Source organism: Capricornis sumatraensis, chromosome 11 (genome assembly GCF_032405125.1).
Source record: "Capricornis sumatraensis isolate serow.1 chromosome 11, serow.2, whole genome shotgun sequence".
NCBI lineage: Eukaryota > Metazoa > Chordata > Mammalia > Artiodactyla > Bovidae > Capricornis > Capricornis sumatraensis.
The window spans coordinates 28,115,254-28,139,492 of NC_091079.1; the positions used below are offsets into that span (position 1 = coordinate 28,115,254).

General features: G+C 42.3%; 1 protein-coding gene across 2 annotated transcripts in view; it reads left to right on the plus strand.

The window, feature by feature from the left end:
* The first annotated feature begins 871 nt into the window (after positions 1-871).
* DNAAF11 (dynein axonemal assembly factor 11) overlaps positions 872-24,239 on the plus strand; it is a 44,096-nt gene continuing 20,728 nt past the window's right edge. The window contains exons 1-7 of one of the 2 annotated variants that reach the window (XM_068983969.1): positions 872-955; positions 4,085-4,311; positions 9,469-9,660; positions 11,353-11,430; positions 14,803-14,868; positions 17,297-17,366; positions 18,168-18,263. In XM_068983969.1, coding sequence (XP_068840070.1) covers positions 887-955; positions 4,085-4,311; positions 9,469-9,660; positions 11,353-11,430; positions 14,803-14,868; positions 17,297-17,366; positions 18,168-18,263 — 798 coding nt within the window. In that variant the 5' untranslated portion in view covers positions 872-886. The remainder of the gene's footprint in view (positions 956-4,084; positions 4,312-9,468; positions 9,661-11,352; positions 11,431-14,802; positions 14,869-17,296; positions 17,367-18,167; positions 18,264-24,239) is intronic. The other variant, XM_068983968.1, reaches the window with a different exon arrangement.

Here is a 24,239-nt window from a genome sequence, read left to right on the forward strand (position 1 = left end):
ATAAAGTTGGGTGGGTCACATTTACTACAGAGTCTCCTCAGTGACTTATCCTTTTTTCTGTCATCCCTGTGAGGACCGCACTCGTATTCGTTCCATTTGTTCACACCTTCGGTTCAGTGCTTTGGTGGTCTTGGAGCCACTGTGTCTCTTCGGTGACTTTATAAAGATGAATTCCGAGGCGTGATTTTATGAAATGCCTTCTGTCTGGGGATCCCCGCCATCGCCCTTTGCGTTGAGATGAGTCCTAACCACTGTACCTGGTAAAATTCTCAGGCCCACAGATTCCAGTGCCTTCTTTAAAGGGACATTTGTTCTGATGCAGAGCCCACCCCAGCAGCAGCTTATACCTGACCTTCTTCACCCCAGTTAGTAACTGAATCCAAATGTCAACAGCCCAGAGTTTGCAGATGTGGGCAAGAAGAGGATTTCCTTCGACCTGAGGGACTCAGGGATTGAAAGTAAAGGGAGGCACAGAAAAGTGAATCAAGACTAAGCCTTTTTTTTTTAACATTAAAAGATTTTATTTATTTTAATTGGAGGATAATTACTTTACAACATTGTGATAGTTTTTGCCATACATCAACATGAATCAGCCACAGTCATGCATATGTCCCCTCCCTCTTGAACTCTCCCCCCGCAAGCTCCCTCCCCACCCCATCCTTGGTCAGCAGTGCAGTTAGTGAACAGACTCCAAATACCTGCAGCTGTTACTTCTGTGATGTGGTACTGTGCATGTTTTAGTGATTTTTCGGGCTTTGCTTTCTTTTCCTTTCTCCCACCAGGCTGTGAAGGGCTGACAAAGCTTGACTTGACGGTGAATTTCATCGGAGAGCTGAGCAGTGTTAAAACCCTTCAAGGCAACATCCACCTGAAGGAGCTCTTCCTCATGGGAAACCCCTGTGCTGACTTTGACGGCTACAGACAGTTCGTGGTGGCAACTCTTCAGCAGCTAAAGGTATGCTTTATCTCCATGATACGAAATTCTCAGAAAAAAATGAAAACAAGCAACTACACAGTGATTCCTCATTTATTCCCAGCATTTTCAGAGAATGCGTTGTTTTAGAGAATGGAATATTCCAGAAAAATCCAAATGAATTCTTTGGCTCACTGAACTTTAAAAATTTTTTAAATAACTCGAATAAAGTTTGGGGAAAAAAACGGGCATATTTTTCTCCTTTCTCATTCAGAATGCACAGAGTTGAACTGAGCTTTCTTGATGAGTTCAAGTCATTGTTATAGAGGGCGTCCATTATTACTAAGAGCTCACCAAAAGCTCAGGGCTTTTGAGGTGGCTACGTGGGCTTCATCCCTGGGTCAGGAAGATCCCCTGGAGGAGGGCATGGCAACCCACTCCAGTATTCTTGCCTGGAGAGTCCCATGGACAGAGGGGCCTGGGTGGGCTACAGTCCATGTGGTCGCATAGAACTGGACACATCTGAGTGAGTTCATACTGTTAAACTCTTGTGCCCTTTGTTTTTTTTTTTTACTCTATTGCTTTTTATTAACTCACTCGCTACGTTAATTCTCAAGCTCTCGTGTGCCTTGGAATACTTAGACAGGGTTCGTGTTCACTGACCCCGCCCCCACTGTCCCCTTTGGAATACTTAGACAGGGTTCGTGTTCACTGCCCCCCGCCCCCACCGTCCCCTGCCCAAGCACCCCATTTGGTAGGCCTGAAGGGCGCCCAAGAGTTTGCATTCAGAACAGGCTCTCAGGTGACTCTGATGCCACCGGTCCAGGGACCTCATTCGAGAACTGCTGCTCTGTGTGTTAATCTCTTCTGCCGCATCTCCCCATATCTGATGATTTTGCAAACCAGAAAAAAACACGGTTTCTAGACAAATCCTACACCTGAAAACATTTAAGTAGTACTATTAATGTTTATGTGTTATAACTCCAAGAGCTCCTGACCTGCACGTGTTGGTCTGAAACCTCTCGACTTCTCTGGTGAAGTGTGGAACTGGCCTCCGTACACAGAGGGCAAGGAGAGGCCAGAGAAAGGGGCAGCCTCTCTGGAGACAGACTGGCAGGTGGTGGGTCTAATAAGCAAGGAAGCTTCCTTACCAAGCTTGTTCTGGGCAACAAGATGAGTAGGGCTCTGCATCCGCCAGCTAGACTCTCACAGGTTTGTAGAGAGGCCTTAACTGGATTCAGTCCAGAGGGTCTCAACAGAACCTTCCTCTCTCAAGGCTGTGCCCCTGGAACAGCTCCTAGTGTGGGAACAATGAGCAGAACATACTTTGCAGGACAGGGGAGGGATGAGGAGCCTGTGATCGCCCAGGTCCAGCTCGCAGGCCAGCAGTCACATCCTCTTGGTGACCTGCACCCCAAGCAGCGGGAGCAGCATTTTGCCTCTGCTCAGAGAACGTGTGGAGGCCCTGGCTTTCTCCCAGGCCTTGTCCTCCATCCTCAGAGGACATTTGTGTTTAGACTACTGTCTTTTGTATAGGCAAAATTGCTAGATTAATAGAATACATTTTTTCCCCAATGTAAAATGTCTTTGATTAAAAGAATAAGCGACTCAGATAATTGAATCTAAAACATATATTTAGAATGAGTGATATAGTAGCTCAGACATTGTCCAGGCCAGTCATCATTGTACAAGCACTTTCTGAAAAAATGAACAGATGAGAAGCAGAATTTTAGAGACAAGGATGCTATGCGCCCTCTCCCAGGAAGGATGTGGGGCTGTCAGCCCGGCTGGGCCTGGTCAGCCCCGCAGTGTCAGGCTAGGAGTGTGTGAGCCACAAGACAGGAGCCTGAATCATGGGTCAGGGCTGTTCCAGGGGGTTAGCACACAGCATCTCTGATGCTCCTGGACCCTTGCAGGGAGATGATTAGAAGCATCCTGAGATGAGGAAGCCTGGCCTTGGAAAGCTGGGGCTCCTTGTTTAAGGTGACACCCCTGACAAGTGGGATTTGAGCCTAAAAGCCCACCATTCTCACAGTAACCACACTCCCTGCTTCTCTCTGGGTTAATGTGCAGGTCTCAGGTCAAGTCTTTCCTTCCAGAAAGACTGTTGTGATTCAGCTGCTACAACAGGCAACAGCCTGTCTTTGAAAATAGTGCTCATAAATGTGTTTACTAGTATTTTAAAATAGGCTGATAAACTTCAGAATCTTTTTTTTAAATTGGGGGAAAATTGCTTTGCAATGTTGTGTTCCTTTCTGCTCTGCAACACCGTGAATCAGTCATAATCAGTCATATCACCACCCCCGTGGGCCTCCCTGCCCCGTCCCTTCCCACCCCTCTAGGTCATCACGGAGCACTGAGCTGAGTGCCCTGTGCTGTCTGCAGCTCCCCACTAGCTCCCCACTAGCTTCCCGCTAGCTCCCCACTGGCTCCCCACTAGTTTCCCACTGGCTGTCTGTGTATACCGTGGTGTATATGTGTCAACGCTACCCTCTCAGTCCATCCCACCCTTGCCTTCCCCCAGCGTGTCCACAAGTACATTCTGTACATCTGTGTCTCCATTCCTTCCTGCAAATGGATTCATCAGTACATACCATTTCATTGAAAGCTTGTTATCTACTTTGACAAGAGTTGTCCTAACAGATGTCTTATTTCCTAGGGCTATGATAACAAAGTTCTACCAACAGGGTAGCTTGAACATCAGGAATTTATCTCATTGTTCTGAAGGCTACAAGTTGTAGATCAAGGTGTGGGTTGGTTCCTGGGCCCACTCGCATTAGAGCTCAGTTTTGTGTAATATACAAGGCCCTTTCTCATAGAGAGCATTTGGGACTTCACCTGAGATATTGAAATTCTTAACACAATGAGCAGTTACAAAATTAATGTATTTTGAGAGCTTGTCATTAATAATCAGTTTCCACAGAAGACCTACTTATTGCTATTACCAGTAAAGATGCTTTGTAAACTTTATTAATTGTGTGAAGTAAAACACTGGTTTAGATCAAAGTTCCTGAAATTTCCCATTAATTACTTTGCTTTCAACTCCGTATCACTAAGGTGTATTATTTACTATTTCTAGTCTTGCAAGTAAAGTCCTCTTGGGGCTGATTCAAACTGCAGCTTCTGGATAAATGCACTGTGCTGGCTGGTTTTTTGCTGTTGTTGTTTCAGTGGTTGGATGGTAAAGAAATCGAGCGTTCAGAAAGGATTCAGGCATTGCAGAACTTCCCAGTAGTTGAACAACAAATCAGAGAGCAGGAGAAAGCTTACTGTCTTAAGCGAGCCAAGGACAAGGAAGAGGCTCAGAGGAAACTGAAGGAGGAGGAAAGCAAAGGCGAGACGGGGAGAATTCACACAGGCTCTGACGGACACCGGCACGTGGACATCAGTGCTCCCCTGTGGGTAAATGGAGTGTCCTTTCTGGTTAACTCATGTTAAAAGCAAAACTTATGTTAAAAAGGTCTCTTCTCAAGGTGTTTACAGTGCCACTTAGAGTCCAGTGATTGATCTGAAGAATAAATTATGATGTGAATTTTGGGGAAGACCATGTGTTATCATCCCATTGTTTGTGACCATTTGGTGAGGTTTTCTTCCCTTGAGAGGGTGGAGGGGGGAGCCTTTATAAACTAGCAGCTTTAATTCTCATCTAAAATTATCCTCAGACAAATCTCTCTGAAAGATGCACAGGAAAGCTGAAATAGCAGGTGTACTTTGATTTATAAAGTAGGAATATTTTAGAAAAGTTAAATGCAAATCATGTTATTATACATTGAGCAATTTTAATTGCATAAGATGTTCTGTTTTGTGAATTATATAATGAATGCATTTTTAATGTGATTAATATGCCCCTAATTGGTCGTTTTTACAAACATGAATTTTTCATGCTTGCTTATTTTGAAGGAATTGCAACTGTACTCAGTTGATTTGATTCCATACAATGAAATCTTTCAATATTTTGATAACAGGATCTCTTAAACTTGGGAAAATAATAATTATAATGTATTTCAGATATACATAAATGTTAAAAAAAGTAAATAGGCAGCTATAGCTATTGTGTGCGCCACCACCCACACTTATTAATGTTAATAGTTGGCATGTTTGCCTCTTTTTTTTTAATAAATAGAATATCGATAGAGAAGCTCCTTCAGTGTTTCTCCCCCATCCCTCTCCTCCTTTCATCCTGTGGCATCTGCCATTCTAAAGTCAGTACTTTAGTAGTGTTTGGTATAATGTCGATCCCATTGTATTATCATATATTTACCCACATAATTATGTACTTCTTAATAGTGCTTAACTAGGAGCAGTTTTATGTTTTTTGTTTTTTGTTTTTTAGCATGAATGATATCTTTCTACAGCTTTGCTTTTCATTCAGTATTGTGTTTTTGCTCTTTACACATATGAAGACATGTAAGACGAGTTCATTCATTCTAGCTATGGAATAAAATTCCATCGCCTGAATAAATCACTTTATCCCAGAGCGGGCATTCAAAATATTTGATAGTGAGTAATTCTTTGGCCCCGACAGATCAGAATAAGCACCAGCTCCAGCAATCTGTGGCCCTAGTTTGAGACCATAGGAAGGAAGGAGGAAGAGAAGGAGGAAAGGAGTGAGGCAGGAGGAGGGTCAGTTGAAGATCAGCCCTGATGCAGCCATTCCTCTTTGGGGGGCTGTGTAAGTGGTTTTCCATTTCTCTTTTTTTTTCACACAATGGTGCACATGTCTCCTTGTGCAAGTACGGAAGTTTCTGTAGTATGTATTCAGCAGTGACATTGCTGCATATTAATTGTAAACATCTTTTCAACTTTATATGCATTGCCCAACTGTTTTTTAAAGTGTCCTAATTTAAACTCATTTATCAGCAGCGTTGGAGAGTTCCTAATCTTTTGTCAATAGTAGATAATGTGGTTTTTAAAACATTGGCCAATCACATTGGCTGTTAAATAGCATCTCATATTCTAATTTGCATTTCTAGAAGTAAAAGTGAGTTTCAGTATCTTAAATGTCTTCTTATATGTTTATTAGCTATTTAGATTTCTTCTGTTCAGGACTTCCACCTATCTTAAATAAGTTGTAAGTTTTTTCTTACTATTTTATAGCTCTTTTGTATTCTAGATGCAAATTCTTTAGTGGTTATGAGGTTTGCAAATACCTTCTTGCAGTCTGTCTGTGACTTGTCTTTAATTTCAATAAGAGCTTTTGTTTTCTAGAATTTAGACATATTGATGTAGCTAAACTTATTTTATACATTTAGATCTTATTTATGAAAATTTTAAATATCCTAATGTCATATCTGTCTATCCGGGGTTAACTTTTGGGGTAGGGTGCTAGTCATTTCCTGCACAGGATTGTCTGTTTCAGCCCCATTTATTAAAGTGCCATTCTTTTCCTGGATTATATTCCCTGCTCTTGTGATTCATGGGCCCATTTCTGGGCTCCCTAGATTCTTCCATGGGAGTACTGCCACATGGTTTTAATTTCTATAAATCTTGATTTTTGCTAGGAGATATTCTCGTGTTTCAAAATCATCTTGATACTTCTCATCTCTTTTTTACTCTTTTGTAAGAATTTTAGAGTCAGGCTTTCAAACTCCCCCCAGATCCCTAGTGTAATTTTGATTGAAATTGCATTGAGTTTATATGTTCATAAGGGGAAAGTTGACACCTTCAGGACATTGATTCTTTCCTTGCTGAACTTTGGGATAGTTCTATTTATTTAGACCTTCGGAATCCTTCAGTAAGTTTTTATAATTTTCTCTTTAAAGATTTTACACTATTTCTTATTAGATTTATTTCTAAGTATCTTGTAAAATGAGATTTTAAAGATTGATTTGTTATTGGGTCTTTCTGATGTATATAGAGGCAAACAGTATTAAGAAATCTTGGTGGCGTAAGAGGCACAAGTTCGATCCCTGGGTCAGGGGATCCCCTGGAGAAGGGAACAGCTACCCACTCCAGTATTCCTGCCTGGAAAATCCCATGGACAGAGGAGCCTGAAGGGCTACAGTCCTCAGGGTCACACAGAGTTGGACATAACTGAAGCAACTTAGCACGCATGCAGTCTTGCTGAACTTTTTAAAAAGATGCAGTGGTCAGTCTGTAGATTATCCTGTATTTTCTACTTAGAAAAAACACATTTAAAAAAATAAATAGCAACTTGAAAAAATTTTCCAATCCTTCTACCTCTGCTTTTTATTTTTTTATGCGAAGCCTCCAGTAATGGGTGGAATAGCAACAGTAAGAATGGGTATCTGTATCTTGTTCCCGACTTTTAAAAGAATGTTGCCAATTCATCATCATTAAGTATAGTGATTCCTGTGAGGCTTCTGAAGAGTTGAGTTAGTTTCCTTTTATTCCAAGCTGATGAAAAGCTTTTATCATCATGGATACTAGGTTTTTGTTAAATGCTTTTTCTGTATCTATTGAGATAAGCATGTTTTTCTGTTGATGTGTTGAATTAACATTGATAGATTTTTCAAAATTAAACCATCCTTGAATTTCTAGAATAAACTCACCTTGTCCATATTTTATTTTCAGTTTTTTATTGAAATATAGCTGATTGATAATGTTGTGTAGTTTTAGGTATACAGCAGAGTGATTCAGTAACATATATATATATGTGTGTGTATGTGTGTGTGTGTATTCTTTTTCAGATTATTTTCCATCATAGGTTATTACAAGATATTGAATATAGTTCCCTGTGCTACACAGTAGGTCCTTGCTTATCTATTTTATATATAATAGTATGCATATGTTAATCATGAACTCCTAATTTATCCCCCACCCCACCTTTCCCCTCTGGTTACCATAAGTTTGTTTTCTGTGTCTGTGAGTCTGCCAAACAAAAATTCTTAATGAGAATGAAACTAGCGATTTCAGTGATGGTTAACTAAAATCTTGTAGAATATTATAGATTCCCCCTTTTTTTTTCAGTACCATAAAGAACCATGGCTATATGACAAAGCATTTATTTTCAGTAATTTGCACTATTTTGTTTATTAAACTGTCCAGTTGCATTTTATAATACGTAAGGTGTTTAAGCAGAATTTTACTGTATATTCTGTTTTTACTCTTTAAATTTCATATTTTGGTCTGTCCTTTTGAAAAGCATTTTATTTGAAGGTCAACTAAATGAGCATTTTGTGTTATCTCATTTCAGTAACAAGAATAATAACAAAATCTAACATTTAATGAGTCCTTACCATTTGCCGTCCTGGTACTAAAGGCTTCTTGTACTTGTTTTCATTTCATATCATTTTGTAACAGTGCAAATTTTAGGGAGAGGTGAGGGAGGAGAGCCTATACCTGTTGTGTACTGCTCGAATGATGTCCTTCTCTTTCTGGAACAGTCTTCTGTCTCTCTGGCGCCTGACACACAGAAAGACATTCAATAAATACTAGCTGAATCCTTGCTGAATAAATGTTGACTGTCATAGAATAATTATTTGATGCCTTATGGAGACATCGTTTAATTCTCTGACAGTCCACAAAACGTGAATGAAAAAGAGAGCATTCTCATACTGTTTTTGTTTAGTCACTCAGTTGCATCTGACTCTATGCAACCCCATGGACTGTAGCCCACCAGGCTTCTCTGTCCATGGGATTTCCCAGGCAAGAATACTGGAGTGGGTTGCCATTTCTTTCTCCAGGGGGTCTTCCTGACCCAGGGATCAAACCTGTCTCCTGCATTGGTGGGTGTATTCTCTACCACTGAGACACCAAGGAAGCCCTTACCATGTAAAGCTACAAAATCCAAAGTCACCCGTGAAAATGGAGTAGATAGAGGCCGTACCATGGGCAATGTCATATAGCCCACTGAAGAATTTTAGAGATAGAGAATCATTAAAGAACCTGGAATGTGCTTAGTTCCTCAGTCATGTCTGACTCTTTGAGCCAGGTTCCTCTGTCCATGGGATTCTCCAGGCAAGAATACTGGAGTGGGTTGCCATGCCCTCCTTCAGGAGATCTTCCCAACCCAGGGACCAAACCCAGGTCTCCCACACTGCAGGCAGATTCTTTACTGTCTGAGCCACCAGGGAAGCCCCTAAAGAACCTGGAAGACATGATCAAATTTTTAAGAAAGATTCCTCTGGGAGCAGTGTGAAGGATGAAACTGAAGGGTGCAAGACTGAAAGATTGATTACCAAGGCCCCATGGTCCCTGAGTTTGTCTCGTCATCAGGACCTCCAATGACATATTGTGAAGCAAGAGTCCTAGGCACCCCTCCAAACTGACAGGATAGACTCTGGTGGGAGCCTAGAGATCCGTACTGTGTATGAAGCTCCCCAGATGACTCATATTAGCCCAGTCTATGAATCCTTGGATCTGATTACTGCAGCATTCCTGGTGGTGGGTAAGGTGGGCCTGTCCCAGGGCTGTGGCACTTTCTCCAACTTGGCTCGGATAGGCTTTCTTTCAGACACATTTTGTTATTCAAAGCTTAGAAGATAATGTATTAAAAAAAAAATAATAATAACATAAGGTATTTCAGGGGCAGTGTTCAGGATGAAACTCAGATGTCCCTTATTGGTCTTGATGTGTCCTGTGCTTGTCCCTAGTCCATCTTCTGAAGAGAGTAAAGACTACATCCAGGCACCAGAAATACAAGAAAGGCAATGTAAGGGGAAGGAATTAGATGACAGAGAAGACGACCTGGAATTCTGGAATAAGCCCTCTTTGTACACTCCTGAATCTAGATTGGAAACTCTGAGACATATGGAAAAACAGCGAAGAGACCAAGAAAGATTAAGGTATTCCATTTTTTCCTATCATTAAGAGTGATAGAATATATTTTCATGATTGCACATTGTTTTATCCATCATTTGTGTTAAATCTGTGCTAGCTATCACACACAGACTTTGCTTTTCCTAATTTCAGCTTTTTGTTGACACGTATCTACTAACATTTATTAATATCAGACTACCTTCTTTAGGTTGTTGTGAATCATGGCATTTTAGGTAGAGTTTTGTTTGTATGTCCCTAGCTTTTTAACAACTTTAAACGTGTCAAATAGTATGGCCTGGTTTAGAGATACCAGTCCTCCAAGTCATTCTGTTCAGGTGCTGTGTCTACCCCATCTAATGAGTTTCTGAGATGTTTGCCCTTAATTGTCCGGGGTCATGAAGGACAAGGGCTTCCCTGATAGCTCAGTTGGTAAAGAATCCGCCTGCAATGTAGGAGACCTGGGTTCGATCCCTGGGTTGGGAAGATCTCCTGGAGAAGGGAAAGGCTACCCACTCCAGTGTTCTGGCCTGGAGAATACAATGGACTGCATACAGTCCATGGGGTCACAAGGAGTCAGACACAACTGAGGGACTTTCGCTTCACTGTGGAGAAAAATGTAGCTCATGGAAGCATGAACTTAATTGGACCTGGCAACCCAGTTACAGTGCAGAAAAATGTGAATAAATGTCTATCACAAAATAAAGTTAACTGACACAAAATCTCTATTAAAAGAACACTAGAAGTCTAAGGCAAAGAATCGCCTGTAGTTCTGTCATTTTAACACATCTGTCCATCTGACCTTCTAGAACTTGTCCATATATGCCTCTTTTAAGTTTTTATGTAGTTTTTGCAAATGTTTTAAATAAATATAATTTTCATCCTACATTTTGTTTCATGTTATTCCATGAATTTTTCCTCTTTACTCCATTCCCCTTCCTCCTGCCTCTACCCTTCATGGTAACGAGAGTTCGTTAGCAGGCTTGGGTCCAGCCCACCTCTACAATCATATGAATGACTTCTGCAAATGTGGGATTGGGGATCTTTTTTAAGAACAAAAATGGACTTATATTTTATATGTGTGTTCTCACTAAATCATCATCAACACTTTCCTACAGCTTTTTAGATGACTTTTTAGTACAGAATGAACACATTTTTTAATAGATGCACAATATCTCATACTGTGGATGCACCACAGTCAGTCCAGTTATTCCTCCATTGATGGACACTCACAGTGGTCCCAGAGGCTTGCCTTTGCAGATGATGCTGTGATAGGCATCCTTTCACATAGATCCTTATGTACTGGTATATTTATTTCTATAAAATAGGTTCTGTTTGGCATTTTAAAAACTATAATTTTAGCTAAAGTAGAAGCTGTATACACAAATGGAGAATTGACAGTTAGCTGAGTAAATCATGCATAAAATAGATTCATTTAAACATTCATGGCTATTTCATGAAAAGGAGTTTTCTTCCCCCATTCAAATGATCTGGCAAATTGTCTTGGTCACATTTGTGCCTTACAGATATGGGTATAATCACACAGCAATCTGGCTCGATTGTCAGCCCCAAGCCACAGACCTCATCACAGTGAACCGATGTATTCACGAATATGCTATTAATTTTTCTGAAACTGTCTCACACATTAATTGCTTTTATATTATCTTTGTGTATTTTTTTTCTCTCCCCTTCCCCTTGTTACCACCACCCCCAATACTAAGTGAAAAGAAGAAGAAAGTGAAGCCACCCAGGATGTTGGTCACCGAGGACGGGAGGGCCCTGAACGTGAATGAACCCAAGTAAGTGGGATCGACTGGAGACTTGAAGACGCAAAACATGTGGTATTGGTCATACCATGGCTTCAAGGGCATGTTTGCTCAGATATCTGACCACTCTGAATAAACCAGAAGAACCTAATGAGAATGTCATTTTGTGCATATTTAAAAGCAGAGTGGCATTATGTTTTCAAGTACCTAATGTTACATTCCACTCTCTCAGCATACAAAAAGTGATCTAGACATAAGGAAATCTTAGTTATTTCTGTATCCCCTGAAACTTTGGATTATGTACAACTTTTTCCCCGAAAATTTCAAGTGCCCCATTGTTGTGTTTTTTAATTTTTAAAACTCTGCCATGAACAAGCTAGCTGAGAATCCTGATCACCTGTATACCTACTTTATACTCTGGAACTCATCTGCAGAACTTTCGAGAGCTATGGCAAGAAATTGATATAAATTCCTCAGTGGAGCTGATGAGAGGGGAAAATATTCCTCATGTATAATAGTATTTTTTGTTGTTGTTCAGTCGCTAAGTCATGTCCAATTCTTTGTGACCCTGTAGACTATAGCCCGCCAGGCTCCTCTGTCCTCTGCTGTCTCCCAGAGTTTGCTGAAATTCACGTCCACTGCGTTGGTGATGCTGTGTAACCATCTCATCCTCTGCCGCCCCCCTTCAGTTTTGCCTTCAATCTTTCCCAGCATTAGGGTCTTTCCTAATGCATGGGCTCTTCGCATCAGGTGGCCAAAATGTTGGAGAAGCCCATAGTAGTATCTAGCTATTTTAAAATTAAAACTAGAAAGCAGGCAGAGAAGGCCTTTTGTAGTCAAAACACAGATCAACAAGCCTGTGAACTCAGTCTTGTTGGCTTCATTTCATTACTCAGAATGTCTGCTTTGACCGTTTCATTTGTTGTGCCGTTACCATGATAGAGGTGGTGCAGCCCTGATTGCTCGGGGGTGTCGCTGACTCATCTTCGCAGCAGTCAGACGTGACAGGCGATATTTCTTCTTCACAGGTCCAGAACCTGAGCGGAGAGGTGAATGACTCACACAAGGTCACATAGCCAGTTGTTGGTGTGTCTGACTTGCCTGTGCTTGCCTAATTCTAGTGGTGTCCATGATCAAGTTTGTAATCTCACCCCAACCCCACCTCACACACACACACACACACACACACATCTTCTTTATCCATCAGGCATGAATACATGGTCCTAAGCCCTGGGGATGCAGAAGTGAATATGACAGATTTCTGCCTTCAAGAAACTTAAAAATCTAGTGGGTAGACAGTCCCTTTTCAACCTACCACAGGGCTTGAAGGAAACCCTCTGGACTCTCTGTGCCCCTAGTAAGACCCCTGAAGCTTCTTCAGTCCCATCACTTTTATATTCTGCATTCACGACATTTCTATATTCGGTCACATCTTTTCAAGTCTCAGCCATGTTCTCAATGTAACACATTTGACCAAACTGATCATTCCTTTCCTTCTCGAAGCACTGTCTTCCCCTTGCTCCTGATTCTTTGACCCTCGTGCCTTCTCATCATCCTCTGCTTTGCTGGCCCCTGTCTGTCTGGTCTCCTAAATGCTCTGGGGCCAGCTCCTCAGCTGTCTTCTCTTTCCTCATCCGCTCTCTCAAGATCTCACCAAATCCCATGGCTTGAAAGACGTTTTCATTCCTCACAAGCAGACTTGATCTCATCCCTGAGCTCGGGACTTGTGTATTCAGTTAGCTGTTTGAGATCCTGTGTGGACATAAGCTAGGCATGGTAGGCTCATCCTGACTAAAGCAGACGTCCTTGCTTCCACACCATGACCACTTCCCATCAGAGCCTGCATGCCTGTCGGTGTCCTCTGGCTTGGGAGTGAGCGTCCACTGGGTGTCAAGAGCAATACCTCAGATTCCTCCTCCATCCTTCTCTCTCTCATGTTATCAGTGAGCCCACGAGCTCTTCCTCCAGAATTACCAGAATCCCACCCCTTCTCATTCACCTCCTCACCACCCGCTTAGAGGACATCAGCCTACTCTTCCCTGGACAGTTGCAGTAGGTCATTGAGTGCTCCCCATGGTCATTTCTTGGCCAACTACCACCTCTTCTACTCAGCGGAAGAGAGAGGGGGAAAGGTGGGAAAGGGCACTCAGTCCCCCTCTTAAAGAAAGCTCCTAGAAAGATGAACATTTTCCTTTGGAACTGAAGCATATGATCTCATCCAGCAGCCAGGAAAGCTGGGAAACATGGTCTTCACCCTGCAGAGCCGTATTCATCACTCAACTCAGGGGTCCTGTTACCACGGGTAAAGCAGGAGCAGACAGCAGGGAGTGAGTATCAGTGTCTGCCATAGAAAAAGTGAAAGTCACTCAGTCGTGTCCGACTCTTTGCGACCCCATGGGCTATACAGAAAACCTCTCTGAAATTACCTTCCGATAGATTCGTGAAGGGAGAGTTTAAGTTGTTGGCTGGAAAATGGGGCAATAAGCAATCAAGGCAGACGAGAAAACACCTATAATAAAAGTCCCAGAGATGAGATCAAAAACGCATGGGTCATCTGTGCACCCGAAGGAGTGCCCCCCTCAGGGCTGCGGGAAGTAGTGAGAGCGACCACGAGCAGACCCCCAGCTGGCAGCAAATTGAGGGCTAGTGGTACATCTTCCCAAACAATTTAGCCTGCATTCTTTAACATCGCTGGGTTATGTACTTTAGAGAATACGACGATAACTGAAATACTCAGAATGAAATTGACCAGGTAATTCTGAACAATGCATCGGCGGTATGGAAGTTACACCTAGGACTCAACCTCACGGTCCAGCTAAAAGACTTGGGGCTTTGAGATCCTGCCTCCCAAATTCATGTGACCTCTTTCCCGGCTATGTCAGCCCCCTCTGAGCCTCTGTTTCTTCTCCTGTAAAATGGAGGTGATGGGTCACAGGCAGCATTTCTGGGGAAGTGGAAAGGTAACCGATGAAAGAAGAAAAAAAGACAAAACTGTTTAAAAATGAATGAATCGTGTGCTGGATAATGGCAAGCAGATGCAACATGTGGTCCTCCGGCAATAATTCCGTGTTTCAGTTTGCTTCTAGCAAACCCGAATGAAGAAGGGAGAAGAAAACTTTAACCACCAGATGTCTCTGTCTCTGCACCAATGCTGATTTTTTGTATCTAGTTTAAGATTCTCATATGGAAACCATGTAAACAGAAATAATTTATAAATATGTTGTAGGCTTCTGTTGAAATTGTTAAACTCTGACATTTTATTGACCAGCCACCAAAATAAGTGTGCCATTGAAGATGAGGATATAGTTACTAGTAAATTTCCTTTTAATATTGGGATGGGGTTATCTATTAAGTATTGCTAAAAACATCCTTTTGTTTCTTCCCCCTAAATGGATTGTTCCTTAGACTTGACTTCACTTTGAAAGATGATGAAAAGCGTAACCAGATCGTCCTGGACTTGGCCGTGTATAGGTAAAGATATTTTACCATGTGTTTAAAGGGTGGCATTTCTGTTTTCCTTCTCAGTCACAGTCTCTTGAGTTCTAAAACATGAACACCAGCCTCTTTATAGCGTCCAGAGTCCTGCCTGGTCTCACCTACCACACTCACTTCCTGCCCCTGGAACCTGCATCCTGACTGCTGCTCTCCCCACCCCACCCCCACCCCAGCTCTCCTTGGCTGTGACACTCGCTCCACCAGCCCGTGTCACCTCCACCCTTCCTTGCTGCAGTCACTCAGAGACACTCAACCATCTGCCTCAGTGCTCAAAGGTGCCAGGCTCCGGCTCACTCCCTCTTCCCAACTGCTCATTTCGGGATCCACATGCGTGGTGTTTCTGCTTCTCCAGCCCTTTCAGACCCATTGACGCCCCAGGGCCTCTGTCCAGGCACCTCCCTCTGCCTGTGACACTCTCACCCCAGGTCTGATGCCCCAGGCGCCTCTCTCTGTCTGTTGTTCTCACCCCAGGTCTGACGCCCCAGGGCCTCTGTGCAGGCGCCTCCCTCTGTCTGTGTCACTTTCACCTCAAGTCTGATGCCCAGGGCCTCTGTGCAGGCGCCTCCCTCTGCCTGGGTCACTCTCACCCCAGGTCTGACGCCCCAGGGCCTCTGTGCAGGCGCCTCCCTCTGTCTGTGTCACTTTCACCTCAAGTCTGATGCCCAGGGCCTCTGTGCAGGCGCCTCCCTCTGCCTGGGTCACTCTCACCCCAGGTCTGACGCCCCAGGGCCTCTGTGCAGGCGCCTCCCTCTGCCTGGGTCACTCTCACCCCAGGTCTGACGCCCCAGGGCCTCTGTGCAGGCGCCTCCCTCTGTCTGTGTCACTTTCACCTCAAGTCTGATGCCCAGGGCCTCTGTGCAGGCGCCTCCCTCTGCCTGGGTCACTCTCACCCCAGGTCTGACCCCCAGGGCCTCTGTGCAGGCGCCTCCCTCTGCCTGGGTCACTCTCACCCCAGGTCTGACGCCCCAGGGCCTCTGTGCAGGCGCCTCCCTCTGCCTGGGTCACTCTCACCTTAGGTGTCCTCATGACCTTCAGGCCTCCATTCAGATGTCACTTTATCAGAGAGGCCTGTCTGCGCACCCCGAGCATCCAGTCTAGACCAGGACCTGCCTGCTCCAGCACTTCCTTCCACCTCGCCCTGCTTCTTGATTTCCACCCGACGAACTCTAAATTTCCTTGTAGTTTGAAAACTGTGAAGTTGAGGCAGAAGCTTGTGTGTGTTCCTCCCTGTTTGTATCTCCAGCACCTAAAGCAGCGCCTGACACCTGTCAGGAGCTCAATAACAGCGCGCCTGAAGGAATGAATGGTTACCGATGATGCAGTCGGTGGACGTTTACACTGTAATAATGGCGTTTGTCTCTCTGGGGGTCTTATTTAACCTCTCAGTAATCCGGTGACTTGGGAGGGCTTGTTATCCTGGAATTACCCAAGGTGGGTTGGGGGGTGAGTCTTGTCGAAGTAGACACAGTAATTGCAGATGTCAGAAAGTGACCCCTTAGGCCCAGGCCCAACACTGCATTTTTTAGCTGTGGTAAAATACACATAGCAATCTTAGGAAACAGGTGCTGTTTGTATCCTCATTTTACAGGTGAGACTACAGAGGCTTAGAAAGGTTAAGGCGTGTGCTCCAAGATAATCAAGCGGGAGGGGAAGGGGAGTCCGTCCTCCCGAGTCTGTGTGGTCAGAGTCTGCGCCCGTCACCCTGCGTCTGTCCTACCTGCCTCACTTAATGTTTGTGAGTCTTGAGTCATTGCCATGTTTTCAGACATTCCCAATCAGTGTTTTGACATGTATAAAAATAACCATTTGGCCAAACTTCTCATTTGAAAGAGCGGTATGGAATCTAAACCTTTCCCCTCTTGTGGAGTCGAAAACGATGGGGTCACTGTCATGGTTGGGGGTGGGGAGCTGGGGTGCTGGGCTTTCTGGGCAGGACACTCCTAGTGGGGGAGAAGCTGAACCAGCCTTCCAGGATGGTCGTGTAAGGACAGCCGCACAACTGCTGTGGAAATAGAACAGAACAGAGCCCCAAGGAAGCAGGAGCTTAGTGCATTCAGCATCCCTGGCTATTCACATCGGTTTTAGGGGCTTAAAATAAAATATTCATGAAAGAGCATGGCAAGCCATTTTCTGCCAACCTCTGGTATTTCAGGCCGCAGATATTTCGGGGTGAGGGGCAATCAATGCCAAGTGTACTTGTGGGTCTAAAAATGAAAATGCTGATATATTGGATTTCCTGTGAGATCTGGGGATTAATTTAAGATGGATATTCTAAGACCTGTGTATCATGGAAACTGTGAACTTTCTTCAGTTAAAATGGCCCCATAAGTGCAACTTTATATTTGCTCTTCTTTAAACTTAATGTCTTTGAAAAATTACAAGACTTGATTGTTGAATTTTGAAGGTATATGGACACCTCTTTAATCGATGTTGATGTACAGCCAACTTACGTGCGAGTGATGGTCAAGGGAAAGGTAAGTGTGACCCTGTAAGCTGTTACTATTGCAGAACCCAGCCTAAAACCTAACTAACTTGCCTCAAAAAAATTTTTAAGCCATTTTAAAATAGAAAAAGAGAAACTCAGTGCTATTTTTTTTAGACACACCATTTTACAACAGGAGAGGTATTAAGCAGAAACGGTTGCTGACCATGGTATACCTTTGTAAAATTAGTATTTTTAACCTGTATCTATTTAGTTAGCATTTTTCCAGACCTGATAAGATGGTCTATATGGGTAGCCTGTGCTTGAAATTATATTTCAATATTATACACATTTAAACTTGTTAATGGTTTCATTCATGAAAGTGAAAGTCACTCAGTTGTGTCCAACTCTCTGTGACCTCACGGACTATACAGTCCATGGAATTCTCCAGGCCAGAATACTGAAGTGGGTAGCTTTTCCTACTGTAATTTTATCATTTTTGAAATAGTATGTTTTACCAATTCTAAGTATTCATGTGAGATAGCCTAAAGACTTTAAAAATGGAAATATGTTGATATTTTATGATAGGATGTTTTATCTATAAATGCTCTATCAGCCATGTTATCATGATTGGACCAATCATGATTTATGACTGATAATTGTTCTGTAAACCACTCATTAAAATTGGTAAAATAGTTTGTACCTATGGAGTATAGCTTATTTTTTTCCTAATAAATCTAATTAGACTTTTTTTTAACGATTGGTGAATTTTAACTATGTAACAAAAATACCTCTTAAAGGAACTTCCTCGTATAATATACACTCATTGTCTGTACTTCCTGTTTACTCTCAGCCATTTCAGCTCGTCCTCCCTGCAGAAGTCAAACCTGACAGCAGTTTTGCTAAAAGATCTCAGACCACAGGGCACCTGGTTGTCTGCATGCCCAAGGTAGGCAGCGCCATTTTGATCCATCTCAAGTCTGAATATGTTTGTTCCTGAAGGAACCTGACCTCCTAGGGCTCCTGATGACTTCTGATCAAGGTCCTTTTGGCTGAGAGAGCCAGAAAATCTTCCCACTCCAGGTCAGGTAGGAGAACAAAGGTCAGCTGACTCCTCCTGCCAGCAGTTCTTGTCTCTGCAGGCTTCTTCCTCTCAGCCTAGAATGGGGATAGAGTTGGGGGATATGGATCACAGGATACACTGAGCGTCTGTCACATGGCAATCAGCGCTTTCCTTACAGATAACTTTGAGAGGATATGTATTGGCCTACCTAACATAGGCCTTGGGCCCCTAAAAATTTAAAAAAAAAAATGTGATTGAATTCCAAATATTGAGCTTACTGGTTTTGTGACTTTGGGCCACTTATTAACCTAACGCTGGGCCTCTGTTTCCTAACATTGCTCTTAAGAAAGATAATGACGCTAGGAAGGATTGAAGGCAAAAGGAGAAGGGGGCAGCAGAGGATGAGATGGTTAGATAGCATCACCAACTCAGCAGACATGAATTTGAGCAAACTCTCGGAGACAATGGAGGACAGAGGAGCCTGGCGTGCTGCAGTCCATAGAATCACAAAGAGTCAGACATGACTTAGTGACTGAATAACGACAACAAAGAAAGATAATACACAGAAAATTCATAGCACTGTGAGCGCTCCGTGAACGTTGATGTCATTATTGTTTTTTGTATTATTTTTATGAAACAGACTAGATAGTATTTTAACTAAAACTCTTTTCTGTCTTTTATTTGAGAAGAGAAGTGTTGTATATGTATTTTTTTTCCAGTTTTTTAAATTTGAAGTATAGTTGATTTATAATATTGTACTAGTTTCAGGTGTACAGCATTGATTCAGGTTTTGTTTTTGTTTTTTTTGGCAAATTACTTTCCATTATAGGTTCTACAAAATGATGACTATAACTCTGCTTTATAGTAAATCCCTGTTTCTTGTCTATTTAATGGATAGTCGTTTGTATCTGTTAATGATATCCTCCTAATTTGTCCTTCCTCCTCCCTCTTCTGCTAAATGTCTGATAGAGAAAAACAAATACTATATATCACTTACATATAGAGTCTTGAAAAAATGTAAAGGAAGCTATATGCAAAACAGGAATAGACTCACAGACATAGAGAGCAGAAGTACGTGTCCTTTAGATATGGCTGACTTCTGAACACTGACAGCTTCCCCTCACCTGGCTTTCAGACTCCTTAACCTTGATCTCAGAGCTGAATGTCTGAGGCAGAAGCTGTTTAGAAGCCAGAACAGGCTTAACAGGGACAGATGACAACCCTGAAAGAACTTAAGGAAATTAAACTTAAAAAAAAATCATTTGTCTGTACAGAAAGTTTGGATTCCTCAATACAGACTCTGTGAATGAGTTAGGATGTTTCATGCTGCAAGCTACAGGAAACCCCAAACAAAACAGGCTTTCACCATAAAGAAGCATTCCTACCTATGGAAGGTAGAGAGGGTTCAGGCAAGGGAATGTTAAGACCCTTTCTGATGTAGCTTTGTCCTTAAGCCAGCTTCCTTCCTGACCTGAGCACTAGCAGTAACTAAGGTGACTTGATTTCTTGTTCTTACCTTGCTTGAAGATAGAGAATCAGAAAAAGTCACAGAGAAAGGCCCTCTCCTATCACCATGGAATAAAAACTCCGCTTCGCTGATTTGGTCAATTTAGCTGAAGAGTCCAACAAATCTTGATGAGCTTGACTATGGACAGTGGAACATCTCTGGTCAAAGAGATGGTCATCCTTTCTTCATTCCTATTATTTTATGTTTGGTTACTATCATCTCATGCCATGGGCTTTCCTGGTGGCTCAGTGGCAAAGAATCCGCCTGGCAATGCAGGAGACACGGATTCGATCCCTGGGTTGGGAAGATCCCCTGGAGAAGAAAATGGCAACCCACTCTAGTATTCTTGCTTGGGAAACCCCATGGACAGAGGAGCCTGGCAGGCTACAGTCCATGGGGTCACAAAAGAGCTGGACACTACTTAGCTGCTAAACAACAACGATAGTCTTATGCCTTGAGCTGAGGGTGGGGTCAGCTTTGCCCCAGTCACTCAGGTTTCAAAGGGGGAAGAGGAGGTTCTTTTGAGGAAGAAAAGGGACCTGGGGGGCACAGAGATTATAAACTTGATTAACCAATAAGATTTCTATAATGATTTACTGATCCTTCATTATCCCAAAGCCAGTTTTGTAACAGATTGATTCTGAGTAATCAATTATGTATTTTTACTCTGAGGCCATAAAACAGCAAATACAATTTGTTGTCAAGCAATAAGACAACAAACACGACTGTAAGAATCTCATTGTCCTTGTTGACAACAACAAATGAAGGAAACGCTTCTGTGCTGATTAGAATATCCTATAGGGAAATCTAAGAGATAACTCAATTACTTTGGTGTTTCGACAGAGACATTTGAATGACACTGTGATCAGCACTGTTCTTTCTTTTGTGTTTTTTGGTTTGTTTTTTTTTTTTGGAAATTTCCATTGTGAGAAGCCACAGATTAAAAGGTAATTGCTGGTTTCCTAAAAGAAAATCAAGATGTGCAATTTGTGTACCTTTTACAGGGTGCCAGGCCATTGATCAGACGACCTCTGTGCTCTTTTCCCATGAATCTTTTAAATAAATGCAGCATTCTATTTCCATTATCCTTTCTGTTTTGATATCAGTTTAAATTTTTCATGTTAAGTATATATGCAAAGCATAAAAAATGGCTTATTGGAGAAAAAGCATTCTAGAAGTGCTTAGTTGAAGATGGATAATTTATACAGAAAGAATCAGGTTTCTTTTTTTCTCAGTAATAAACTGAGTAGCATTTTTTTCCTTTGAGATATATACTTTTTAAGATTTTAGGGACTTCCCCAGTGGTCTAGTTGTTGAGACTTGGCCTTCCAATGCAGGGAGTGTGGGTATGATCTCTGGTTGGGGAGCTGAGATCTCACATGCCTCTTGGCCAAAAATCCAAAACGAAGAAAGAAAAAATAAAACAAACAAAAAACAGAAGCAATGTTGTAACAAATTCAGTAAAGACTTAAAAAGAAGATTTTAGACTACTATGTTAAAGTAACATTGATGTCAAGCTATCCCTTTCATTAGTCCTTTGAAATTGTTATTAAATTATTAATTAATAATTATTGCCTTTTAGAATTTCTTTTATATACCTCTGTCATTATTCCCCCTAAAAGGTAGCTAGTCAATAAAATCAACCTTTGGAGAATACTTACTTGCCCAGAATTAGTTGTTTTTCATTTATGAGTTAGGTATTTGCAAGGACTATTAAACTCAAAGAATAAAAACTTTTTTCTTAAAAAAAATCATCGAAAGTTAAAAATAAAAATTCTAGCTTCACTTATGGTTACTATTGAAAATAAGTATTAGTAACAATTAGCATCTTCATCATTCCTGTTGATTTAAACAGTTGAGGTACTGAAGTTTGACCCACTGAACCATCTTGTGTGTCTAGGAATTGTCGGTCTGACCCGCATTATAATGACTGAGGCATATTCTTAGAGTTTTAAAGCATAAAAATCAAGTAGACACTTAGGTATACTTTTGATTCATTCATAGGAAACAGTGTTGTCAATATGTTAAGTGATAACTCAGTACTTCAGGAAATACCTAAAATGGACCTTGGTAGTTTATAATACTTGGATACTGTAAATTAATGAAAAGAAGATCAAATTTGCTGTTCAGTTGTTCCTTCTTTGTGATAGTATTTGCAAAGATTATTTGTGAAGAGCTAATCTATTTGATGATGTCTGTGATGGGACGACGCCAACTGTGTTTGTATAGATGCAGCAATAAACTTTGTATACATTTTTTCAAGGACGCAAAATTTGTAATGGAACCCGTAAACTGCTCAACTATTTCTTATTAGCCACTTCACTCAGCATTTTGTCAAAGATGTCAAATGGATCTTTTTCCCTTTCCTGCCCCTGAATGAGGCTGGGTCTGTACAGACTGGGTGCTGATAAGCAGGCAAGTTTCATATCTGTTCTTTGTCACAGGGGTCGTGGCTGAATATTCCCTTGCTGACCTGCTGGTGGGTTCTCCCAAATCAGCACCACACCCAAAGGCTCTTATCTCGTGCTAGCTCCATGATAAGAGCTGCTTCCCAACATCTGGTACTGAGTCTGTATCTGTGGGTTGGTATAATACCCAGACATCACAATCCCTACCATTCCCTGCAGAGTTCCCATCTCCATTGGCCATCATTATAACTCAACTTGTGGGTCCTGCGCCTCCCGGAAGGCCATCTCCTCCACTATGATTTCAAGGGTTGATACCTTAGCTGGAAGAGTTGGCTGGGGTTGTGGATGAAAAAGTACTCTGGCTTTCTAAGAAAGTGGCATTAGGGGGCCTCCCCTGGTAGTCCAGGGGTTAGGAATCCGCCTGCCAGTACAGGGGACATGGGTCCGATCCCTGGTCTGGGAGGATTCCACATGCTGCGGGGCAGCTAAACCCGTGGGCCACAGCTGAGCCCATACTCTCCGGCCCGAGAGCTACAACTGCTGAAGCCTGAGTACCTAGAGCCCGTGCTCCAAAACAGGAGAGGCCACCGCGATGAGAAGCCCACGCACCACAGTGAAGAGTAGCCCCCGCTCGCCGCAACTAGAGAAAGCCCGAGCAGCAGTGGAGGCCCAGCACAGCCAGAGATAACTAAAATCAAAAAGAAAGAAAGAAAGTGACGTTAGCGAATAGGAGGTCAACTGCCCAGGTAATAGAGGAGGAGGAAGCATTCCGCGTCTCATGAGGCTTTTCTCAGTCCTGCTCCACCGGTCAGTGGCATTTCCTGCTCGTTTCCAGCACTGTTTTATTCCTTAGTCTTAGCTTTGGGGGTCCGTGTAAAGAATGTCCGTCTCCTGTGCCTGTCTCCATTTATTCCATTAGGTATATCCATTCAAGAAACATGGACCCAAGGTGTCATCCGTTTACCAGAAATCCACTATTCTTCTTTGGGGAAGAGTTGTTAATCCTTTTCTCAACACAGCAGCCAAATGATCATTTTACAGTGTGTGTACATCAGACCAAGTCATGTTTTCTAGTCAGAGTTAAAAACAAGATTGCCCCAAGAATCTTCTCCTGCCACAATCCCTCTGACATTATCTTCTGTCGCCTTGCCCTCTCATCATTCCAGCCACCTTGGCCTCCTTGCCATTTCACAAATATGACAAGCATCCTCCTACCCCGGTCCTTAGTACTTGCTGTTCTCTCTGCTAGAATGCCAATCTCCCAGGTATCCTCACGGTCTGCTCTCTCCCTTCTTTTGGGTTTTTTTTTCAAGTGTTGTTTCACCATGAGTTCTTTCCTGATCCCAATATTTAGCAGGCTTCCCCTTCCCTACCTCATTTTCTCTATCCTCTGTTTCTGCTGTATTTTTCTTCATAAGAATGTATCACCACTGGACAGTCATGTAGTTAAATGTTTCTTTCTTTGTCTGTCTCCATCAACAAAAATTTAAGCTTCATGAGAATAGGGACTTTTGTCTGCTCTTATTACTACTGTGTCACTGGTACCTAGAACTGAGCCAGACAAAGAGTAGGTGGTCAATAAATTTTTACTGAGCAAGTAAATACATTAAATGCAACTTTAAAATATATTTTAATATTTACAACAAGAATCTCCCTGAATTACTCTTCCCGCTCCTCAATCATTTCCTCATTATTTTTCTATGTGTGTTATTCCAGGTTAAGTTTCAAATAATTTCATCCAATTCTGCCTCCAGGAATGCCATTTGAATTTTTATTGCTGTTACCATTTAGAGACAGTGAAAAGAGATGGTCTCTGGAGCCAGAGAACCTGGGTTAAATCTTGATACTTCTACTCAACAGCTGCATGATCTTGAGCAAAGTATTTATCCCTCTGTGCCTTAGATTCCTTGTCCATCCAATGATATTAATGATCAGTCACACCTCAAA